Genomic DNA, 25,739 nt, shown 5'->3' with positions numbered 1-25,739 from the left:
CTCCCATTGGCCTCCATTACTCCCCATTCACCTCCATTGCCCCCCATTCACCTCCATCACCCCCCATTGACCATAGGTACCTCCAAGACCCCATAACCACCTCCAGATCCCATCTCCATCACCTCCCATTGACTATAGGCATCTCAATGGCTTCGAACCCACCTCCATATCTCCTCTTTAGGAGGTCCCATTGACTCCCAACCACCTCCCATCACCCACAGACACCTCCAGGACTCCATATCTACATCTATAATCCATCTCCATCACTTGTAGGCATCTCAATGGCTTCGAACCCACCTCCATATCTCCTCTTCAGGAGATCCCATTGACTCCGGACCACCTCCCATCACCCATAGACACCTCCAGGACTCCATATCTACATCTATAATCCATCTCCATCACTTGTAGGCATCTCAATGGCTTCGAACCCACCTCCATATCTCCTCTTTCTGAGGTCCCATTGACTCCGGACCACCTCCCATCACCCATAGACACCTCCAGGACTCCATATCTACATCTATAATCCATCTCCATCACTTGCAGGTATCTCAATGGCTTCGAACCCACCTCCGTATCTTCTGTTTAGGAGGTCCCATTGACTCCGGACCACCTCCCATCACCCATAGACACCTCCAGGACTCCATATCTACATCTATAATCCATCTCCATCACTTGCAGGTATCTCAATGGCTTCGTGCCCACCACCATATCTCCTCTTTCCGAGGTCCCATTGACTCCGGACCACCTCCCATCCCCCATAGAGACCCCCAGGACCCCATAACCAGGTCCGTCCCCGCTCAGTTGAGGAAGCGGCGGCAGCGGCGGGCGCCGCAGTTGCAGGGCAGCTTGGCCGCGGGCTCCTCGATGGGGAACTTGTAGTCGTAGGTGAGCTCCTCCCCGCGCAGGATGCGGCGCAGCGCGAAGATGACGATGTGCTTGGCGCCCTCCACCTGGATCACCCGCGAGTAGCAGTTGGGCTCGCAGGAGTGGTTGATGAACCGCGCCGCGCTGCCGTGCATGGTGGCGTCCACCACCTCCGAGGCGTCCATGCGGAACATGTAGCACCCGATGCCCTGGGGGGGGTACAGGGAGATGTGGGGCTGGGGGGGCTGATGGGGCTAAGGGGGAGATGTGGGGCTAAGGGGGTAACTGATGGGGATGGACTTATGGGGCTGGGGACTGATGGGGATGGAGATAACTTATGGAGCTAAGGGGTAACTTATGGGACTAAGGGGGAGATGTGGGGATGGGGGAACTGATGGGGCTAAGGAGGTAACTTATGGGGCTGGGGGGGGTATGGGGCTGGGGTTATCTGATGCGGATGGGGGTAACTCATGGGGATGGGGGTAACTTATGGGGCTAAGGGGGTAACATGGGGGTAACTGATGGGGATGAGGGTAAATTATGGGGCTGGGGGGGGTATAGGGCTGGGGGGGAGCCATGAGGTTGGGGGCAACTGATGGGGATGGGGGTAACTTATGGGGCTAAGTGGGAGGTATGGGGCTGGGGTTAACTGATGGGGCTTGGGGGGTGTTAGGGGACACTGTGGGACTTTCTATGGGTCTCTCTATGGGGTGCTATGGGTTTCACTATGGGTCTCTATGGGTCTCTATGGGTCTCACTATGGGGCGCAGTGGGTCTCTCTATGGGGTGCTATGGGTTTCACTATGGGTCTCTATGGGCTCTATGGGTCTCTCTATGGGGTGCTATGGGCTCTATGGGGTGCTATGGGTTTCACTATGGGTCTCTCTGGGTCTCTCTGGGGCAGGCCCCACCTTGCTGTCGTAGAACTTCTCCCTCTTGTCGGTGAGCACGGAGCGCACGACGATGCCCGAGTACTCGATCACCATCTCCCCCGCCTCGATGTTGCGCTTGCAGAACAGGCCCCGGCCGTGGATGGCAGAGCTGGGCCACGGGGAACAATGGCACCCGTTGGGAACCATTGGCACCCATTGATACCCATTGGGACCCATTGATACCCATTGGCACCCATTGGCACCCATTGGGACCCATTGGCACCCATTGGGACCCACTGCACCCATTGGGACCCATTGATCCCAGTGGCACCCATTGATACCCATTGGGACCCACTGGGACCCACTGCACCCATTGGGACCCATTGATACCCCTTGGAATCCATTGCACCCAGGGGCACCCATTGATACCCACTGGCACCCATTGACCCCATTGACACCCACTGACGCCCAATGATACCCATTGGGACCCATTCATACCCACTGGCAGCCATTGGCCTCATTGCCACCCACTGACTCCATTGGCACCCATTGATACCCATTGACCCCATTGGCACCCATTGGGACTCATTGGCACCCACAGACCCCCATTGGCCCCCATTGACCCCCACTGGCCCCCATGGACCCCCATTGGCCCCCATTGACTCCCATAGACCCCCATAGACCCCCATAAACCCCATTGCCCCCCATTGCCAACATGCCCTCACCGATAGACCCCCACCGCTTCCTTCGCCGTCCTCTTGAGGTGCCGGAAGCGCATGGCCATGGGGAGCTCCAGGCTGGTGGCACGGCTGGGGGTGGGGTCAGGGCACCCAAGGGTACCCCCAACCCCAACCGGCACCCATGGGCACCCCCAACCCCATACAGGGACCCATGGGCACCCCCAACCCCAACCGGCACCCAAGGGTACCCCCAACCCCAACCAGCACCCATGGGTGCCCCCAACCCCAACAGGGACCCATGGGTGCCCCTGAGCCCAACCACCCCCCATGGGTGCCCCTAACCCCTCACTCTGGCTGCAGGGCACCCATGGGTGCTCCCCCCCCTCCCCCGCTATGGCTGCAGGGGGCACCCATGGGTGCTCCCCCCCCTCCCCCGCTATGGCTGCAGGGGGCACCCATGGGTGCTCCCCCCCCTCCCCCGCTATGGCTGCAGGGGGCACCCATGGGTGCTCACCGGGTGGGCTTCAGCTGCACCTCATCCTCCTCATCCTCGCGGGGGGGGGGCCCCTGGGGCAGGGTCCGGTGCTGGGACGCCAGGAAGCTGAACATGTCGAAGGTGCACTTGCTATGGGGGAGGGGAGAGGGGGGGGTCACCAGGGGGCACCCATGGGTGCGGGGGGGCACTTATGGGGTGCCCCAAGGGGGCTGGTACAAGGGAAGGGGTGGATGGAAGGGGATAGGTGCACACTGATAGGCATTGGCACCCATTGACACCCACTGAAACCCATAGTTACCCATTGACTCCCATTGCCCCCATTGGTACCCATTGGCACCCAATGATACCCATTAGCACCCATTGACCCCACTGGCACCCATTGACCCCATTGACACCCATAGATACCCATAGATCCCATTGCCCCCCATTGCTCATTGACTCCCATTGTCCCCATTGACTCCTATTGCCCCCATTGAGCCCCCCATAGACCCCATTGACCCCCACTGACCTCCATACCCACTGCTCTGTATTACCTCATTGACTCCCATTGCCCCCATTACCCCCCTTACCCCCATTCCCCCATCACCCCCATTATCCCCCATTGCCCCCATTACACCCCTTTACCCCATTGACCCCCATTACCCCATCGCCCCCATTCCCCCCATTGTACCCCATTCCCATTCCTCCCATTACCCCATTGACTCCCATTGACTCCCACTGACTCCCATTGACTCCCATTGACTCCCACTGACTCCCATTGACTCCCATTGACCCCCATTCCCCCATCCATCACCCACCGCAGGTAGAGCTCGGCGCGGGCGCAGCCGGAGGGGTTGTGGGGGGGGCTGTGGGGGGGGCCCCGCTCCCGGCGGGGGTGGTACCGGAAGCGGTACCGGGAGCAGGAGCCGGCGCCCGGGAGCTGCTCCAGGAGGAAGACGACGGCGTCGTGGTGCATGCCCAGCACCCGCAGCCCGCTCATCCCTGCATGGGAACAGTGGGGATCAATGGGGATCAATGGGGATCAATGGGGAACAATGGGGACAATGGGGATCAATGGGAACAATGGGGAGCAATGGGAACAATGGGGATCAATGGGAACAATGGGGATCAATGGGGATCAATGGGAACAATGGGGAACAATGGGAACAATGGGGATCAATGGGGACCAATGGGGAACAATGGGGAACAATGGGGACCAATGGGGAATAATGGGGAACAATGGGATCAATGGGGATCAATGGGGATCAATGGGAACAATGGGGATCAATGGGGAACAATGGGGATCAATGGGGAACAATGGGGAACAATGGGAACAATGGGGATCAATGGGGATCAATGGGATCAATGGAGATCAATGGGGATCAATGGGGATCAATGGGAACAATGGGGATCAATGGGGAACAATGGGGATCAATGGGGATCAATGGGGATCAATGGGAACAATGGGGATCAATGGGGATCAATGGGATCAATGGGGATCAATGGGGATCAATGGGGATCAATGGGGATCAATGGGGATCAATGGGGATCAATGGGGATCAATGGGGATCAATGGGGATCAATGGGGATCAATGGGGATCAATGGGGATCAATGGGATCAATGGGGATCAATGGGGATCAATGGGGATCAATGGGGATCAATGGGGATCAATGGGGATCAATGGGGATCAATGGGGAACAATGGGGAACAATGGGAACAATGGGGATCAATGGGAATCAATGGGGATCAATGGGGACCAATGGGACCCAATGGAGACCAATGGAGACCAATAGGGAACAATGGGGACCAATGACACCCATTAGCATCCATTGGTACCCATTGACAGCCATTGGTACCCATTGGTACCCATTGACAGCCATCAGCATCCATTGACATCCACTGACTCCCATTGACAATCATTGGTACCCATTGAGACCCAATGGCACCCAGTGACATCCATTGACACCCAAGGGTGTCAGTGGCACCCATCAGCACCCATGGGTGTCAAAGAGAACCATACACACCCATCAGCACCCATTGGTGTCAATGGCACCCACTGGTCTCAATGACACCCATTGGTGTCAATGGCACCCACTGGTCTCAATGGCGCCCATTGGCACCCAGAGGGGTGGGGGGGGGATGGGGGGCACCCACCGGCAAACGAGAGCTGCTTGAGCCGGGCCTTGGCGCGCGCCTCCTGCACCTGCTCCAGCACCGCGGACCAGGCCCCTGCGCACACAGGGAGCCGTCAGTGCCAGCCCATAATAACCAACAGCCCATAATACCCCATAACATCCCATAATAGCCCATAACAGCCCATAATAGCTACAGCCCATAATAACCAACACCCCGTAATACCCATATCCCATAATAACCAACAGCCCATAATAGCTACATCCCATAGTAACCAACAGCCCATAATACCCACATCCCATAATAACCAACAGCCCATAATAACCAACAGCCCATAATAGCCCATAACATCCCATAACCAACAGCCCATAATAACCAACATCCCATAATATCCCGTATCCCATAATGTCCCAACATGCCACAATAGCCAACATCCCACAACATCCATCCCATAATAGCCAACAGCCCATAATACCCCACATCCCATAATATCCCGCATCCCATTACCCCTGTACCCCACATCCCTGTATCCCATTATCCCATTGGATCCCATTGGCTCCCACTGTCCCCCTTCTCCCCCATTGGCTCCCGCTGTACCCACTGGCTCCCCTGTCCCCCTCATCCCCCATTGGCTCCCACCCTCCCTCCTCGTCCCCCATTGGCTCCCACCGCCCCTCCTCATCTCATTGGCTCCCGCCGTCCCCCCTCGTCTCCCATTGGCTCCCGCTGTCCCCCCTCTTCCCCCATTGGCTCCCGCTGTCTCCCTTGTCCCCCATTGGCTCTCCCCACCCCTCCTCATCTCCCATTGGCTCCCGCTGTCCCCCCTGCTCCCCCATTGGCTGCCCTCACCCTCAATGGACGCCGCCGTCACCCTGAGCCCGTCCTCGCTGCTGATCTCGAAGCAGAGGTGGGGGCGGCCGGGGGGGGGAGGGGCCCCCTCGGGGGGGGGAGGGGCCTCGTCCTCCGAGCTGGCACCTATGGGTGGGGGAGGGGCACCCATGGGTGCTCCATGAGGGACCCTTCCCATAGGGTTTAATGGGGGCACCCATGGGTGCTCCATGAGGGACCCTTCCCATAGGGTTTAATGGGGGCACCCATGGGTGCTCTTTACCTGTGAACGTGGCCCAGGGGGGGTCCAGGGCAGCATCGCTTGGGGGGGGGGACCTGTGGGGAGACAAAGGGGGGTGGGTGCCATGGATGGGTGCTATGGGTGGGTGGTATGGGTGTTATGGGTGCTACAGATGGGTGCTATGAATGGGTGCTATAGGTGAGTACTATGGGTGCTATAGGTGCTATAGATGGGTGCTATGGGTGCTGGGTGCCATGGATGGGTGCTATGGGTGCTATAGATGGGTGCTATGGGTGCTATGGATGGGTGCTATATGTGGGTGCTCACCCGAAGCTGCCCCCATCACTCAGCTCCTCGGGCTCCTCTTTGATGGGGTCCCCCATGGCCCTGTGGGTGCAAGCAGCACCCATGGGTGCCAATGAAACCCCCATAGGCACCAATGGGGCACCCATAGGTGTCAATGGGGCACCCATAGGTACCAATTGAACCCCCCCCCATAGGTGTCAATGGGGCACTCCTCCCCATGTACCCCATCTCCCATTGGCACCCATGGGTGCCCATCCTCACCTCATCTCCATCTTCTCCTCGCCTCCATCCCCATGGTCCCCAATGGGCTCCATGCGCGCCCGTTTGGGGGCTCCAGCACCCATGGGTGCCCCCCGGCGCTTGGGTGGCCACGGGGGCACCCAATGGGTTCCATTGTCACCAATGGAGGCGTTGCACCCATGGGTGCCATTGGCATGGGTGGGGGTGGCTCTATTGGGGGCCCATTGGGTGCTATGGCCATGGGTGCTGTCCTCTTGATGGGTGCCGTCCCATTGGGTGCTATGGGTGCTGTCCTCTTGATGGGTGCTATGGGTACCACCTTGATGGGTGCCATCCCATTGGCTCTCCTCTTGATGGGTGCCATCCCATTGGGTGCTATGGGTGCTGTCCTCTTGATGGGTGCCGTCCCATTGTGTGCTATGGGTGCTGTCCTCTTGATGGGTGCCGTCCCATTGGGTGCTATGGGTGCTGTCCTCTTGATGGGTGCCGTCCCATTGGGTGCTATGGGTGCTGTCCTCTTGATGGGTGCCATCCCATTGGCTGCTATGGGCATCCTGTCCATGGGTGCCACCCCATTGGGTGCCACCACCTCCATCACCCTTATGGGGCACCCATTGGGTGCCCCCGTCCCCATTGACCCCTTGGGTGCCATTGGCCCCCATGCTCTTGAGGACGAAGTCCACGATGTCCGATGGGAGATGCTCATTGGGTGCTGGCCCCATAGGGGCACCCATAGGGGGGGCACCCATAGACCCAGCACCCATGGGTGCCCCCGCGCCCTTGTCCCCATCGTCCACCCCATCCAATTGGTCGATGTGGGGCGATGTGGGGCAGGGGCAAGGGGATGGGGGGGGCCGGGCCACCACGGTGCGGCTGAAGTGGACATAGGGGTCCCTATGGGTGCCCCCCCTATGGGTGCCCCCCCCTCTATGGGTGCCGTTGGGGGCGCCCATGTCCTCGTCCTCGCTGCTGTCACCCATGGGTGCCCCCCCCAAGAGGTGGCTGAGGGCCAGTGGGGACAATGGGGGGGCACCCATGGGTGGTAATGGGCTCGGTCCATTGGGTGATGCTGGTCCCATAGGTGATGATGGGTGCCCCATAGGCGATGCTGGTCCCATAGGCGATGCTGGTCCCATAGGTGATGATGGGTGCCCCATAGGCGATGCTGGTCCCATAGATGATGATGGGTGCTCATTGGGTGCTATTGGCTCCATGGGTGATGCTGGCCTTGACGATGAGCTTGCTCCATTGGGTGCCATTGATCCATTGGGTGCCATTGATCCATTGAGGGCTCCATTGGGTGCCATTGATCCATTGAGGGCCCCATTGGGTGCCATTGACCCATTGGGTGCCCCATTGGGTGCCATTGATCCATTGGGATCCATGGCCCCATTGGGAGCCCCATTGGGCCAGCACTGGGGGGCACCCATGGGTGCCAGGCTCCTGCGGGCCCGGCGGGGGGGGGGGAACTCGGGGTCCCCGACGGTCAGGATGTGACGGGGGACGGGGGGGGCGGTGCCTATGGGGGGGGAGGAGACAATAGGGGTCAATGGGGCAGCCCCATAGCACCCATTGACCCCATAGCACCCATAACCCCCATTGACCCCATTACCCCCATTGCCCCCATTACCCCCATAGCACCCATTACCCCCATTATCCCCCATAGCACCCACCGGGGGATGGGAGGGGCCTGGACGAGGTCCCCGTTGGGGGTCTCCGTGTGGGGTGGGGGCTGGGGGTGCCCCAAGCTCCTTCCGGGCCCCCCCCCGCAATGGGGCTGGGGGGGGACCCTGGGGCGGGACCTGTGGGGAGAAAGGGAGGGGTAAGGGGGTGCCCATAGGGGTCAATGGGGCGCCCACAGGGGTCAATGGGGCGCCCACAGGGGTCAATGGGGCGCCCATAGGGGTCAATGGGGCGCCCATAGAGGTCAATGGGTCCCCCATAGGGATGAATGGAGCACCCATAGGGATGAATGGGTCCCGCATAGGGATGAATGGGTCCCCCATAGGGATGAATGGGTCCCCCATAGGGATGAATGGGTCCCGCATAGGGATGAATGGGTCCCGCATAGGGGTGAATGGGTCCCTCATAGGGATGAATGGAGCACCCATAGGGATGAATGGGCCTCCCATAGGGATGAATGGGCCTCCCATAGGGATGAATGGGTCCCGCATAGGGATGAATGGGTCCCCCATAGGGATGAATGGGTCCCCCATAGGGATGAATGGGTCCCCCATAGGGATGAATGGGTCCCCCATAGGGATGAATGGGTCCCGCATAGGGATGAATGGGTCCCCCATAGGGATGAATGGAGCACCCATAGGGATGAATGGGTCCCCCATAGGGATGAATGGGTCCCCCATAGGGATGAATGGGTCCCGCATAGGGATGAATGGGTCCCCCATAGGGATGAATGGGTCCCCCATAGGGATGAATGGGTCCCCCATAGGGATGAATGGGTCCCCCATAGGGATGAATGGGTCCCCCATAGGGATGAATGGGCCTCCCATAGGGATGAATGGGCCTCCCATAGGGATGAATGGGTCCCGCATAGGGATGAATGGGGTGCCCATAGGAATGAATGGGGTGCCCATAGGGGTGAATGGGCCCCCCATAGGGTTCAATGGGGCCGTACCGTGGGCTATGGTGCGGTTGATATCGGGGGGGCGGGGCCGGGCGCCCCCCTCCCCCCCCGGCGCCCGCTCCAGGATCCGGCAGCGGTACCAGCACCGGCGCCGCGCGTCCCGGGTGCTCCAGTAGAGGCGCCAGCACCTGCGGGGGGCAAGGGGAGACCGTCAGCACCAGTACAGACCAGTATAGACCAGTATGGGACCAGTTAGAACCAGTATGGGACTGGTTAGAACCAGTATAGACCAGTATGGGAGTAATATGGGACCAGTTAGTACTGGTTAGAAACAGTACAGACCGGTATAGACCAGTATCGGACTCATTAGAACCAGTATGGGACTGGTTAGAACCAGTACAGACCAGTATGAAACTGTTTAGAACCTGTATAGACCAGTATGGGACCAGTACACACCAGTATGGGACTGGTTAGAATCAGTATGGCAACAGTTAAAACCATATGGGACCAGTAATGGACAGGTTATAACCAGTATAAACCCGTATAGGACCAGCATAGGACCACTTAGAACCAGTATGGACCAGTATAAACCAGTATGGGACCCATTCCCATCCCATTGCTCACTGGTATCCGACTGGGAAGAGCCTCCCGTCGCGCTCCGACAGCTCCGTCAGCGCCCCCAGGCTGTCGATGCGGATGGAGCCTGCGGGACCCCCCCGTCAGCACCCATGGGTGCCCCCCTATGGGTGCCCCACACAACCCTATGGGTGCTCCCCATGCACCCCTATGGGTGACCCCCATTAACCCCTATGGATGTCCACCAGCACCCATGGGTGCCTCCCCACAGTACCCATAGGACTCCCCCAGCACCCATAGGGATCCCCCCACCCAGCACCCATAGGGACCCCCCCCAGCACCCATAGAACCCCCCCAGCACCCATAGGACCCCCCCAGCACCCATAGGGACCCCCCCAGCACCCATAGGACCCCCCCAGCACCCATAGGACCCCCCCCAGCACCCATAGGACCCCCCCAGCACCCATAGGACCCCCCCCAGCACCCATAGGTACCCCCCCATAGCACCCATGGGTGCCCTCACCTATCATCATGTGCACGGCCTCGGGCTCCAGCCCCCCCAGGAACTTCCTCTTGAGGCTCAGGCCCCCAAAGTCCACCAGGACCCGGCGCAGAACCGCAAAGCCCTCGTCCTGCACCAGCGCCTGCACCCATAGAGACCCATAGGGACCCATAGAGACCCCATAGGGACCCCATAGAGACCCCATAGAGATCCACAGAGACCCATAGAGACCCCATAGAGCCCCATAGCGCCCCATATCTCACGCTGGGGTCCCGCAGGCGCGCGTGCCGCTGGCAGAACACCCTCTTGTCCCGCTGGAAGGCGGCGCGGCGCCGCCGGGCGCACATGAAGTGGAAGTTGGCGACGCAGGAGGGCAAACAGCAGCCGACGGTGGCCCCGGGGCGCCCGCAGTGCTCACAGCGCTGGGGGAGAGGGGATGGGGACCATGGAGACAGCAGCGGTAACCATGGAGACAGCATCCGTAACCATGGAGACAGCATCCGTAACCATGGATACGGCAGCGGTACCCATGGAGACGGCAGCGGTACCCATGGAGACAGCATCCGTAACCATGGAGACAGCAGCGGTAACCATGGAGACAGCATCCGTAACCATGGAGACAGCAGCGGTAACCATGGAGACAGCATCCGTAACCATGGAGACAGCAGCGGTAACCATGGAGACAGCAGCGGTAACCATGGAGACAGCAGCGGTACCTATGGGTACCCCTAAGCATCCCTAGAGATATCCTCAGCATCCTTAGATACAGCATTGGTACCCATGGAGACAGCAGCGGTAACCATGGAGACAGCAGCGGTAACCATGGAGACAGCAGCGGTAACCATGGGTACCACTGAGCATCCCTACATGCATCCTAAGCATCCTTAGATACAGCACTGGTAACCATGGAGACTGCATTGGTAACCATGGAGACAGCAGCGGTAACCATGGAGACAGCAGCGGTAACCATGGAGACAGCAGCGGTAACCATGGAGACCCCTGAGCATCCCTAGAGATATCCTCAACATCACTACATACAGCATCCGTAACCATGGAGACAGCAGCGGTAACCATGGGTGCTGCTGAGCATCTTTAGATACATTTCCCCCCCCTCAGCACCCATTTACCCCCCCCAGCACCCATGTCCCCCCCCATCGCACCCATAGGTCCCACCCCGTTGCTATGGCACCCATGGGTGCTGACCATCTGGCGCCCGCGGGCCACAGCAGCGTGCACGTTCTGCAGGGTCCCATCCCCCTCCTCGAAGACCTCGGCCGACCACAGGGCGCAGTTCACGTGGGTCCACTCGTTCTGGCCGATGTAGAGCAGGCGGCCCTCGTCCTGCGGCACCCATTGACACCCATTGGGACCCATTGATACCCATAGCACCCATTGGGACCCATTGGAACCACAGGGCGCAGTTCACGTGGGTCCACTCGTTCTGGCCGATGTAGAGCAGGCGGCCCTCGTCCTGCGGCACCCATTGACACCCATTGGCACCCATTGATATCCATTGGAACCCACTGATACCCATTGACACCCATTGATACCCATAGCACCCACTGATACCCATTGGTATCCACTGGCACTGATCAGCACCCATAGCACCCTTTGGTACCGCTGATACCCATTGGTACCTGTTGGTATCCGTTAGTACCCACTGGCACCCATAGCACCCAATAATATCCATTGGTACCCATTGGTACCGATCAGCACCCATAGCACCCACTACTATCCGCTGGTACCCATTAATACCCATAGCACCCAATGGCACCCACTGGCACCCATTAGTACCCACTGATACCCATTGGCACCCATTGGCATCCATTGGAACCCGCTGCCACCCATTGGCCCCATTGACACCCATTGATACCCATTGGTGTCCATTGATACCCATTGATACCCATTGACAAACATTGACCCCCATTGCCCCCCACAGCACCCATGGGTGCCCTACCTGGCAGGGCGCATCCCCGCACTGCAGGCACAGGGCGCACTGGCGATCGTCCTCCCCTCCCCCATTGGGCACCGTTGGCTCCGCCCCTTCCTCTATGGGGGGGAGGGGCTTCAGTGGGGGTGGGGGATGGGGGGTAGGGGGGGGTGGGGGGGTGCTCACCGGTGGGGGGCAGGGGGGGCTCCGGCCGCCATTGGGCGTACGTGTGGTCGGGGGAGGGGGGCAGCACGGCGTGGGGCAGGCGGCTGCGGGGGGGGAGAGGTCAGTACCCGGAACAGCCCCAAAACCACCCGAAATAGCAGCAAAATCACCCAAAATAGCAGCAAAATCACCCAAAATCACCCAAAATAGCACTGAAATCACCCAAAATAACCCCAGATCACCCAAAATAGCAGCGAAATCACCCCAAAACACCCAAAATAGCACTGAAATCACCCAAAATGACCCCAAAACACCCAAAATAGCACTGAAATCACCCAAAATGACCCAAAATAGCACTGAAATCACCCAAAATAGCATCAAAACCACCCAAAATAGCAGCGAAATCACCCAAAATCACCCCAAATCACCCAAAATAGCACTGAAATCACCCAAAATGACCCCAAAATCACCAAAATGACCCCAAATCACCCATTGGCAGCCATCATCACCCACTGGCACCGACTCCCATTGACCCCCATTGACTCCCATTGACCCCCATTGACCCCCATTGACTCCCATTGACTCCCATTGACCCCCATTGACCTCCATTGACCCCCATTGACCCCCATTGACTCCCATTGACTCCCATTGACCCCCATTGACCTCCATTGACCTCCATTGACCCCCATTGACTCCCATTGACTCACTCAGGGTCCCCGTCCCCCGGCGGCCGCCAGCGCTTGGGGTCCCGGATGTCGAAGCAGGGGAAGGCTCCAAGCATGAGCTATGGGGCAGGGGCACCCATGGGGGCTCCATTGATCCCTATGGGTGCCCCATTGATCCCTATGGGTGCCCCATTGATCCCTATGGGTGCCCCATTGATCCCTATGGGTGCCCCATTGACCCCTATGGGTGCCCCATTGATCCCTATGGGTGCCCCATTGATCCCTATGGGTGCCCCATTGATCCCTATGGGTGCCCCATTAACCCCTATGGGTGCCCCCCCACCCCACAGCACCCATGGGTGCCCCGTACCTGGATGAAGAGCTCACAGGCGCCGTCACTTGTGGGGCTGCCCCCCATGGGTGCCCCCCCCCGCAGCAGCACCCCAATGACGTCGTGGCTGAAGTCCTGCTGCAGAGCACCAATGGGACCCATAGAACCCCATAGCACCCATAGAACCCCATAGCACCCATAGAACCCCCACAGCACCCATAGAACCCCATAGCACCCATATAACCCCACAGCACCCAGATAACCCCCATAGCACCCACATAACCCCATAGCACCCACATAACCCCATAGCACCCACATAACCCCCATAGCACCCATATAACCCCACAGCACCCATAGAACCCCCACAGCACCCATAGAACCCCATAGCACCCATAGAACCCCATAGCACCCATAGTACCCCCATAGCACCCATATAACCCCATAGCACCCATAGAACCCCATAGCACCCATAGAACCCCCACAGCACCCATAGAACCCCATAGCACCCATATAACCCCACAGCACCCATATAACCCCCATAGCTCCCACATAACCCCATAGCACCCACATAACCCCCACAGCACCCACATAACCCCATAGCACCCATAGAACCCCATAGCACCCATAGAACCCCATAGCACCCATAGAACCCCATAGCACCCATATAACCCCCATAGCACCCATATAACCCCATAGCACCCATAGAACCCCATAGCACCCATGGGTGCCCCCTCACCACGGAGCTGTAGTGGCCTCCTTCCAGCAGCTCCCCAATGGCTCCCAGGTCGCAGGGCCCTGGGTGCAGCTTCACCCCCCCCCCGGGGGGGCACTGGGGGGGGGTCAGCACCCATGGGTGCCCCAGAGCATGGGGGGGGCACCCAGAGAGAGGAAACCTCCCATTGGGTGCCCCCCCCCATTGGGTTCCCCCAACCCCATTGGGTTTGCCCCCATTGGGTTCCCCCCACCGCCATAGGGTGCCCCCCCCCACCCATGGGTGCCCCGCGGTACCTGGGGGCAGTGGCTGAGGGGGGCCCCATGGGGGGAGCGCAGGAGCCCCCCCAGCACGCGCCGCAGCGCCCCCTGCAGGGACCCCCCCGTGGCAGCGCCCGGAGCCTCCTCAGCCTCTGGGGGGAGAGAGCAACCAGTGAGAACCAGTAAGAACCAGTGAGAACCAGTGAGAACCAGTGAGAACCAGTGACTGCCCCAGTGAGAACCAGTGATACCCATAGCACAAACTAACACCCATAGGCCCCCATTGGCACCCATAGCAACCATTGATGCCCATAGCCCCCCACAGCCCCCATAGCCCCCATTGCTCTCACCGTGGGTGCTGGGTGCAGGCAGGCGCCGGCGGCACTGGGGGCAGCGGGGGAGGGGCGGCTCCTCCCCTCCCCCCTCCTCTTCCTCCCCCCCCCAACGGGTGCAGACGGGGCAGCAGCGCCCTGGGGGAGGGGAGGGACCCAGAGCACCCATTGAGACCCATTGAGACCCATTGATACCCATTGACAGCCATTGATACCCATTGACAGCCATTGACATCCATTGATACCCATTGATGCCCATTGACATCCATTGAGACCCATTGATACCCATTGACACCCATTGATACCCATTGATAACCATTGACTCCATTGACACCCATTGACACCCATTGATACCCATTGACATCCATTGACACCCATTGACACCCATTGATACCCATTGACAGCCATTGACATCCATTGATACCCATTGATACCCATTGACACCCATTGATACCCATTGATACCCATTGACACCCATTGATACCCATTGATAACCATTGACTCCATTGACACCCATTGACACCCATTGATACCCATTGACACCCATTGATACCCATTGACATCCATTGATACCCATTGACAGCCATTGATACCCATTGATAACCATTGATTCCATTGACACCCATTGATCCCACTGACACCCATTGATACCCACTGAGACCCACTGATACCCATTGATCCCATTGACACCCACATTCACCCATTGATACCCATAGCACCCATCACCCCCCATAGCACCCATACCCCCCCCAGCACCCATGGGTGCCCCTCACTCACCGAGGCGGGCGCAGGGGGGGCAGAGCCCATCCTGGGGCTCCCATTCGGGGTCCCCCCCCCGCCCTGGGGTGGCCCCACAGCGCCGGCACCGGGAGCACCCCCAGCACAGCTGCAAAGGGATGGGGGGGGTCAATGGGTGTCCCCAGAGCACCCATAGGGCCCCCACGGAACCCATAGGGACCCCAATGGAACCCATAGCCCCCCATAGGACCCGTAGAACCCCATAGACCATAATAGCCCCCCCCATAGCCCCCATACCCCCCATAGCCCCTCCCATAGCCCCCCCATAGCACCCATAGGTACCCCCCATAGCCCCCATAGCCCCCCCATAGGTACCCCCCCATAGCACCCATGGGTACCCCCCCATAGCACCCATTGGTACCCCCCCATAGCACCCATGGGTACCCCCCCATAGCACCCATGGGTACCCCCCCATAGCACCCACGGGTACCCCACCCATAGCCCCCCCCATACCCCCCGTACCCCCCCCATATCCCCCATGGCTCTGACCCAGGCGGTGGCGCGGGGGGGCCGGGGGGGGGCGCTGGGCCCCAGGCAGGGGGGGTGGAAGCAGCGGCGGCAGCGGCAGCACTCGAGGAGGGGCTGGCACAGACACAGGGGGCGCTATAGGGGCTATGGGGCGCTATAGGGTGCTATGGGTGCTATAGGGTGCTATGGGTGCTATAGGACCCTATGGGGCTTTCTGGGCCCCAATAGGACCCGATGTCCCCATAGACGTCCATAGACCATAATGGCACCCCATAGAACGCACAGACACCCAGAGCACCCAATGGGTCCCAATGCACCCCATTGGCCCCCATAGAACCCACTGACCCCATTCCCCACATTGAACCCCATTGCCCCCATTCCATTCCCCCCACTGCCCCCAATTACCCACATTACCCCATTCCCCCATTGCCCCCCATTACCCCATTACCCCATTGTCCCCACTGCCCCATCACCCCCATTATCCCCATTGCCCCCATTACCCCATAGCCCCCCATAGCCCCCATTTACCCCCTTTACCCCATCCCCCATTAAACCCACTGACTCCCACCAATCCCCATTACCATCGACCCCCATTCCCCCATTGCCCCCATTACCCCCCATTGAACCCATTACCCCATTGCCCCCATTCTCCCATTACCCCCCATTCCCGCATTGACCCCCATTGCCCCATCACCCCCATTGCCTCCATTAACCCATTACCCCCATTGCCCCCCACTGCCCCCATTGTCCCCCATTACTCCCCATTGACCCCCACCCCCCCATTGCCCCCCCTGCCCCCACCTTGCCCCCGCGGCCCCTCCTCCCGCACACGTGACAGCTCCGGCACTGGCGGCAGCTCCAGGCTCCGGCCTGGCCGGGCCCCGGCCCCTCCCCCCGCGCCAGGCAGAACCCGTGGAAGGGCTGGCAGCAAACCTGGCACAGGAGGAGCTGGGGGGGGGTCAGCGCCTGCCCCATAGGGACCCATAGGGACCCCATAGAAACACCATAGAGACCATAGAGACACATAGGGACACATAGGGACACATAGAGACACATAGAGACACATAGAGACACATAGAGACCCATAGAGACACATAGAGACCCCATAGAGACACATAGAGACACATAGGGACCCATAGAGACACATAGGGACCCATAGAGACACATAGGGACCCATAGAGACACATAGAGACCCCATAGAGACACACAGAGACACATAGGGACCCATAGAGACCCAATAGAGACCCATAGAGACCCATAGAGACCCATAGAGACCCATAGAGACCCATAGAGACCCATAGAGACCCATAGAGACCCATAAAGACCCATAGAGACCCATAGAGACCCCATAGGGAACCCATAGAGAACCATAGGGACCCCCTAGGGATGCACAGGGCAGAGGGAGCGTGGCCTCGGCTGACCCCACTGCACTGCGGCACTATGGCGCCCCCTGGTGGACGCGCAGCAACGCGCTGTCCCATTAGGGACCAATAGAGACCCCACAGAGACCCCATAGAGACCCCATAGACACCCATAGAGACCCCATAAAGACCCACAGAAAAGTAGAAAGACCCACAGAGACCCATAGGGACCCCATAGAGACCCACAAAGACCCATAGAGACACATAGGGACCCCATAGAGGTTCATAGGGACCCCACAGGGACCCATATGGACACATAGGGACCCATAGAGACCCCATAGAGACCCATAAGTGGGTCCATAGCACCCTCCACAGTGCCCCCCATAGTATGCCCCATAACAAGCCCCATAGCGAGCCCCATAGCATGCCCCATAGCGTGCCCCATAGCACACCCCACAGTGCCCCATAGCATGCCCCATAGCATGCCCCATAGCACACCCCACAGCGTCCCCCATAGCGAGCCCCATAGTGCCCCACAGCACACCCCATAGCATGCCCCATAGCGTGCCCCATAGCACACCGCATAGCGCACCCCATAGCATGCCCCATACTGTGATCCACAGCGTGCCCCACAGTGCCCCATAGCGCACCCCATAGCGTGCCCCATAGCGCCCCATAGCCTGACCTGGTGCTGGCCCTTGCTGGCGCAGAGCAGGCAGACGAGGGGGGCGCTGACGGGCACGGAGGAGACGATGCTGAGGCCCCCCAGCAGCCACACATTGTCCAGGGCACTGTCCTCCTGGGGGCAGAGCGCACGCGTGGGGCACGCATAGGGCATGGATAGGGCACGGATAGGGGGTATAGGGCACGTATAGGGGGTATAGGGGGATATAGGGCACGGATAGGGGGTATAGGGGGGATATAGGGCACGTATAGGGGGTATAGGGCACATATAGGGAGTATAGGACATGTATAGAGCGCATATAAGGGGTATACGGCATGTATAGGGCACATATAAGCACATATAGGGAGTATAGGGCACGTATAGGGCACGTATAGGGCACGTATAGGGCACGTATAGGGCACGTATAGGGCACGTATAAGGGGTATAGAGCATGTATAGGGCACGTATAGGGGGTTTAGGTCACATATAGAGCATGTATAAGGGATATAGAGCATGTTTAGGGCACATATAGGGCATGTATAGGGCACGTATAGGGGGTATAGGGCACATATAGGACACATATAGGGAATATAGAATATGCATAAAGATGTATAGAGTACATATAAGGGTGTATAAGACACACATAGGCACTCACAGGCTATATAGGGAGGTATAGGGTAAGCAAAAGGGGTATGGGGCATGTATAGGCACTCATAAGGAGTTATAGGGCACGTATATGGCTATATAAACCATGCACAGGGATGCATAGAATACACATAGGGGGTATAGGACACATATAGGCACGTATAGGGCATGTATAGGGGATATAGAGCACATATACAAGAGGGCAGGGTGTGCATAAGGGGGTATAGGGCATATAGAGGCACATTTGGGCCATTTTGGGGTGATTCTGGGCCATTTTGGGGTGATTTTGGGCCATTTTAGGGTGATTTTGGGCCATTTTAGGGTGATTTGGGGCCATTTTGGGTGCTGCTCACCTTGAAGTCCACGCGCACCCGGTGCACCCCATCACTGGAGCGCCCCTTCCCCGACCACCCATTGTGGGGGGGGCCCAGGGCGCCGGGGGGGCCCCACTCCTATGGGGGTGGGGGGGGGAGAAAGGGGGGGGTCAGGGTGGGGTCATGACCCCCTGACCCCCCATTGGGTGCCATTCACACCCATGGGTGCCCCCCCATAGCACCCATAGGTACCCCTCCCATAGTACCCATAGGTACCCCCCATAGCACCCATGGGTGCCCCCCCATAGCACCCATAGGGACCCCCATAGCACCCATGGGTGCCCCCTACCTGTGGGTGCCGGCGCCGCGCCCGCAGCTGCAGCAGGGGCTGGAGCGGGGCCCTGCGGGGCCGGGGGGGGTCCAGGTCCTCCGGGGGGGGGTCTGGGGGGCAAAGGGGGGCAATGGGGGGCAAAGCAGGGCCCATTGAGGTCCATTGAACCCCATTGAGCTCCACTGAGCCCATTGAGCTCCATTGAGCTCCATTGAACCCATTGAACCCCATTGAGCCCCATAGAGCTCCATTGAACCCATTGAGCTCCACTGAGCTCCATTGAACCCATTGAGCTCCATTGAACCCCATTGAGCTCCATTGAGCCCATTGAGCTCCACTGAGCTCCATTGAGCCCATTGAGCTCCATTGAGCCCCATTGAGCTCCATTGAGCTCCATTGAACCCATTGAGCTCCACTGAACACCATTCACTCCCCATGAGCCCCCATTGACCCCATTACCCCCCATTAGCCCACTGACCCCATTACCCCATTGACCCCCACTCCCCACATTGCACCCCAGTGCCATTACCCCCATAGCCCCTTTACCCCATTTCCCCCCATTACCCACATTACCACCCATTGACCCCTGTTGCCCCCCATTACCCCACTGCCCCCATTGACCCCCATTCCCCCATTACCCCACTGCCCCCCCATTGACCCCCATTCCCCCATTAGCCCATTGCCCCCCATATACCCCAATTACCCCCATTCCTCCATTGCCCCCCATTGCCCCAATTGCCCCCATTCCACCACTGACCCCCATTCCCCCTATTGAGCCCCATTGCCCCCTCCTCACCCTCTCCCTCCCCCCCCCCATTGTCCCCCTCGCCGAGGGGGGGAGGGGGGCGGCGCCTCCCGGAGCGGCGCGGGGGGGGCGGGGTTGGGGGGAGGGCCCCGGGCTCCGGGGGGGGCCCCCCCTCCCCTCCCCCCTCCCACGTGGGCTCTGCCCCCCCCGGCTCCGCCAGGGAGTCCCCGGAGTCCTCCGAGTCCCAGGGGGCGCCACGCGGGGGGCAGCGGCCTATGGGGAAGCGGGGGGGGCGGTCAGGAGCTTCCCATTGGGCCCCATTGAGCTCCATTCATCCCCATTGAGCTCCATTCATCCCCATTGAGCTCCATTCATCCCCATTGAGCTCCATTCATCCCACTCATCCCCACTGAGCTCCATTGAGCTCCATTGATCCCCATTCACCCCCATTGATCCCCATTCACCCCCATTGAGCCCCCCATTACCTGGCTCCCTCTGTGCTGGTGCTGGGACCATGTGGCCAGGGGGAGGGGGAATGGGGGAAAGGGGGAATGGGGGAGGGGGAGGAGCCAACGGGGGGGCGGGGCCACTGGAGAGGGAGGAGCCAATGGAGGGCGTGGGGATGCGTGGAGGACTAAAGAGCTCCCTCAAGTGGTCTATGGTACCCATAGCCCCCATAGCACCCATTGCCCCCATAGCACCCATTGCCCCCATAGCACCCCATAGGCCCCATTGCCCCCATAGGCCCCACCTTTCCGTGCCAGCCGCTCCATCTTCCTCGCCTCGATCTTGTCGCATTTGCGGTACCTGGAGGGGGGAGCACCCATGGGTGGTGGTGGGGGGGGCACCCAATGCCCCATAGCATAGCCTAGAGCATAGCCCATAGTCCACCCCATACTGCACCCCAGAGCTCCCTGCCCCATAGCACACACCATAGCACCTATAGGGCACTCATAGCAACCCACATAGCACCCATAGGGCACCCACAATACACCCCTAGCACCCATAGAGCACCCCTAGCACAACCTATAGCACCTATAGGGCACCCACAGCACCCATAGGGCACCTCATAGCACCCATAACACCCATAGCACACCCCACAGCACCAATAGGGCACCCCATAACACACCCCATAGACGCAGCACCGCTTCTTGATGTTGGGCCCCCCGAACTTGGGCTTGTCCCTGTCCCATAGCCCCCATAGCCCACCCCATAGCCCGCCCCATAAGCCGCCCCATAGGCTCACACGCAGCACTGCTTCTTGGTGTTGGGCACCCCAAACTTGGGCTTGTCCCTGTCCCATAGCCCCCATAGCCCACCCCATAGCACACCCCATAGCACCCATAGAGTGCCCCATAGCGCCCCATAGGCTCACACGCAGCACTGCTTCTTGGTGTTGGGCCCCCCGAACTTGGGCTTGTCCCTGCAGTTCGCGCATGCGCCGCAGTCGTGGGCCCGGCGGCAGCCGCGGCAGCGCCCGCAGCGCGCCATGCGGTTCTTCCGCGCCACGCCAGGGGGCGCTGCGGCGTCCGAGCGCGGGAAGCGGCCGCGCGGGAAACCCGGCGAGGGGGGGGTGGAGGAGGAGGAGGGGGTGGAGGAGGTGGTGGTGGGAGGGGGCGTGGCCGGAGGAGGAGGGGGCGTGGCTTGGCAGGGAAAGGGCGGGGCGTCCTCGGTGCAGCGCTGGGAGGCCGGAGGGGATGGGGCTGGGGAGGGAGAGAGATGGGGGTTAAGGATGGAGAGGGGTTATTATGGGATGTTGGTTATTATGGGATGTTGGTTATTATGGGATGCAAAATATGACACATGGAATATTATGGGATAAAGCATATAAAATGTGGGATATTATAGGATATGAAATGGGATATGGGGTATGGGGTATAGAATAGACGGTATGGGATATGGGGTGTGTGGGGTATGGGGTAAATGGGGTATGGGATATGGGGTATGAGGAATGGGATATGGGGTATGGGATATGAAGCATCACATAGAAATACATGTGGATAAGGAACACAGAACATGGACGTACATGGACAGCGATACACAGATGGACGTGCACACACATGGATATACATAGCTCTGGCTATAGATATGGATACACCCGGATATAGACCCCCATGGATACGGATCCCAAAGGAACTCAATAGATCCCCATAGATCCCTATGGGTCCCATGCATCCCTATGGGCCCCCATGCACCCCTATGGGTTCCCATGCATCCCTATGGGTCCCCATGGATCCATCCCTACCTGGGGGGGGGCTCCGGCTCCTCCTGGGCTCGCTCTCGGGGCCAGGGGCTCGGGACAGGGGGGAGCGAGAGCAGCGACCACCAGCGGGGGGGGCCTGCAGAGAGCACCCATTGACACCCATTGATACCATTGACACCCATTGCTAACCACTGACACCCATTGATACCATTGACACACATTGATACCCACTGATACCCATTGACACCCACTGATACCCACTAATACCACTGACACCCATTCACACCCACTGATACCATTGACACCCACTGAGACCCATTGATACCCATTGATCCCATTGACACCCATTGAATCCCATTGATACTCATTGACACACACTGATATCCATTGATCCCATTGACGCCCATTGACACCCATAACACCCAAAGACCACCCATTGATACCCATTGACCCCAGAGAACCCATTGACATCCATAGCACCCACTGACACCCGTACCACCCATTGACTCTCATAGGACCCATTGTTACCCACAGCATCCACTGACACCCATAACACCCATTTACACCCATAGACCACCCACAGAACTCACTGAGGACCCACACAACCCATTGACCCCCACAGCACCCATTCACCCCCACAGCACCCATGGGTGCCCCAGCACCCACCTGTGGGTCTCCAGGCCCCCCCTCAGCCTCCAGCTCTTTGGGCCCATCTCCTGTTGACACCTAAGGGAAGGGGGGGGGGGTGGGGGGTGAGACCCAAACCAGGGCCCAGCACCCATGGGTGCCCCCAAAAGTGGGTGGGGGTCCCATGGGTTCCATTGAGGGGGGGCCCTATGGGGGTCCCTATAGGTGAGGGGTCCCATGGGTGCCATTAGGGGGTTCCTATGGGGGGGTCCCTATGGTTGGGGGGGCCCCTATGGGGGTATCTTTGCCTTGGGGGTCCCATGGGTGCCACTGGGGGGTCCCCTATGGGGGTCCCTATGGGTGGGGGGGGTCCCATGGGGGGTCCCTATGGGTGCCATTGGGTGCTCACCATGGGTGGGTGCCATCGGCAGCGGTCGATGGAGTCGAGCTGCACCCGGGCCCTGCTCAGGAGGCTGTAGACCCGCGCCATGTCCTCGATGACGTCATTGCCCTCCTTGATGACGTCACCACCCTCCTTGATGACGTCACCGAAGCGGGGCAGGGCCAAGTGGTTGGGGAAGGGCCTCCGGGCGCTGCCATTGGTGGAGGCGGCTTCCGGGTTGGGGGGCAGGGGGCTGCCCCCTCCCGCCTCGGTGGTGACGTCAGCGGGGGGCGGGGCCGTGATGTCAGCCTCTCCCTCGGCCAGCGATTGGTAGATGCGGAGGTGGGCGGGGCCTGGGGTGAAGCGGGGGGCCCGGAGCAAGGGGCGGCGGGGGGGGAGGGGGTCGGGGCCTGACGGCAGCGGGGGGGGTGGTGACGTCACCAAGGGGGGCGGTGACATCATCAGTGTGGGTCCTGGTGTCATCAATGGGGGCTCTGATGTCACCAATGGGGGCTCTGATGTCACCAATGGGGGTCCCGATGTCACCAATGGGGGCTCTGACGTCACCAATGGGGGTCCCGATGTCACCAATGGGGGCTCTGACGTCACCAATGGGGGCTCTGATGTCACCAATGGGGGCTCTGATGTCACCAATGGGGGCTCTGACGTCACCAATGGGGTCCCTGATGTCACCAATGGGGGTCCCGATGTCACCAATGGAGTCTCTGATGTCACCAAGGGGGTCCCTGATGTCACCAAGGGGGCTTCTGACGTCATCAATGGGGGTTGTGATGTCACCGGTGCTGGTTCTGACGTCACCAACGGGGTCTCTGACGTCACCAATGGGGTCTCAGACGTCATCAATGGGGGTCGTGATGTCATCAACTCTGGCTCCGATGTCATCAATGGGGGTCGTGACGTCATCAATGATGGTTCTGATCTCACCAATGGGGTCCCAGATGTCCCCAGTGGAGTCTCTGATGTCACCAATGGGGTCTCTGATGTCATCAATGGGGGTTGTGATGTCACCAATGGGGTCTCTGATGTCACCAATGTGGGTAGTGACGTCACCGATGGGGCCTCTGACGTCACCAATGGGGTCTCTGACGTCACCAACGGCAGCCGTGACGTCATCAATTCGGGCTCTGACGTCACCAGCAGGGTCCCGGGGGTCACCTGACCGTCGCCCAACGCCATTGGAGCATCCTTGGTGACGTCACATCCGGGGCGGGGCGAGCTCCAGCGGAAGGTGGCCTCACGCAGGATGGCCCGGCGGGGGGAGGGGGCACCCATGGGTGCCAAGGGGGTGACCCCATTGGGGGTCAGGGGGAGCCCAATGGGGGTCAGGGTGACCCTGCAGGGTGTCAGGGTGAGGGCGAGGGGATGGGGGATACCCATGGGTGCTGGGGGGTCAATGGGGGGGGGCAAAGGGGCACCCATGGGTGTCAATGGGGCACCCATAGATACTGGGGTGTCACCCATGGGTGCAGGGGGATCATTTACAGGTAGCAAAGCGTCCCCCATGGGTGCTGGGCTCCCCCTTCCAACGTCACCCATGGGTGCTGTTGTGTATCCCGCAGCAGCACCCATGGGTGCTGGGATCTCCTTCTCATCAGTGCCCATGGGTGCCAAGGCCTCTTCTTCATCAGCACCCATGGGTGTCACAGTATCTCCTCCATCAGCACCCATGGATGTCATGGTGCCCTCCTCATCAGCACCCATGGGTGCCCCCAGCTCTCTCCCATCAGCACCCATGGGTGTCACGCTCTCCTCTCCATCAGCACCCATGGGTGCCAAGGGTTCCTTCTCATCAGCACCCATGGGTGCTGTTGTCTGCCCCCCACCAGCACGCATGGGTGCCCTGAGCTCTCTCCCATCAAGACCCATTGGTGCCCCAGTCTCCCCCCCATCAGCACCCATGGATGCCCCAAGCTCTCTCCCATCAAGACCCATTGGTGCCCCAGTCTCCCCCCCATCAGCACCCATGGATGCCCCAAGCTCTCCCCCATCAGCACCCATGGGTGCCGGGGTCTCGTCCCCCCCATCAGCACCCATGGGTACCAAGGCCTCTCCCCCATCAGCACCCATGGGTGCCCCAGTCTCCCCCCCATCAGCACCCATGGGTACCAAGGCCTCTCTCCCATCAGCACCCATGGGTACCAAGGCCTCTCTCCCATCAGCACCCATGGGTAGCAAGGCCTCTCTCCCATCAGCACCCATGGGTGTCAGGGTCTGCCCCCCATCAGCACCCATGGGTGCCCCGGTGTCCCCTCCATCAGCACCCATGGGTGCCCCCACCTCCCCCCCATCAGCACCCATGGGTGCCCCAGTCCCTCCCCCATCAGCACCCATGGGTGTCAGGGTCTCCCCCCCATCAGCACCCATGGGTGCCCCAGTCCCTCCCCCACCAGCACCCACGGGTGTCGGGGTCCCCCCCCCATCAGCACCAATGGGTGCAAAGCGCCGCGGGATTCGGATGGTCCGGGCCGAGCGGGCGCTCACCA

The 25,739-nt window shown here is 59.9% G+C and overlaps 1 protein-coding gene across 1 annotated transcript; it reads right to left on the bottom strand.

Moving 5' to 3' along the window:
- Window positions 1–788: 788 nt before the first annotated feature.
- Window positions 789–24,012, bottom strand: LOC133222393 (histone-lysine N-methyltransferase 2B-like). The gene is made up of 35 exons (XM_061372059.1): window positions 23,263–24,012; window positions 22,893–22,952; window positions 22,269–22,362; window positions 21,399–21,591; window positions 20,775–20,830; window positions 20,075–20,296; window positions 19,297–19,388; window positions 18,987–19,085; window positions 18,010–18,123; window positions 16,765–16,911; window positions 15,985–16,077; window positions 15,475–15,583; window positions 14,716–14,835; window positions 14,402–14,517; window positions 14,130–14,222; window positions 13,433–13,531; window positions 13,105–13,181; window positions 12,419–12,501; window positions 12,260–12,351; window positions 11,506–11,643; window positions 10,566–10,724; window positions 10,324–10,444; window positions 9,849–9,927; window positions 9,276–9,412; window positions 8,314–8,442; window positions 6,662–8,159; window positions 6,422–6,481; window positions 6,137–6,189; window positions 5,875–6,000; window positions 5,047–5,121; window positions 3,710–3,893; window positions 2,931–3,041; window positions 2,462–2,545; window positions 1,776–1,905; window positions 789–1,073 (listed from the first exon to the last, which is right to left on the bottom strand). The coding sequence occupies exons 1-35, from the start codon at window positions 24,010–24,012 to the stop codon at window positions 798–800; spliced, it is 6,069 nt and encodes a 2,022-aa protein (XP_061228043.1). The 3' UTR covers window positions 789–797.
- Between the last annotated feature and the right edge of the window lie 1,727 nt (window positions 24,013–25,739).

Source organism: Neopsephotus bourkii, unplaced genomic scaffold (genome assembly GCF_033783945.1).
Source record: "Neopsephotus bourkii isolate Nb327-2 ecotype Australia unplaced genomic scaffold, CSIRO-AGI_Nbou_v1 NB_1590, whole genome shotgun sequence".
NCBI classification, from domain to species: Eukaryota; Metazoa; Chordata; class Aves; order Psittaciformes; family Psittacidae; genus Neopsephotus; species Neopsephotus bourkii.
This window is presented reverse-complemented; position numbering and strand designations above follow the sequence as displayed.

Bases quoted from the DNA above. Each gene is read 5' to 3' on its own strand.
- LOC133222393 (XM_061372059.1), bottom strand. From the start codon at position 24,012: ATGACGTCAGAAGCCCCCTTGGTGACATCAGGGACCCCCTTGGTGACA. The intron at 14,518-14,715 runs GTGAGAGCAATG...CTCTCCCCCCAG, and splicing joins GCCTGCACCCAGCACCCACG to AGGCTGAGGAGGCTCCGGGC. The intron at 1,906-2,461 runs GTGAGGGCATGT...CCCGTGGCCCAG, and splicing joins GAAGCGGTGGGGGTCTATCG to CTCTGCCATCCACGGCCGGG.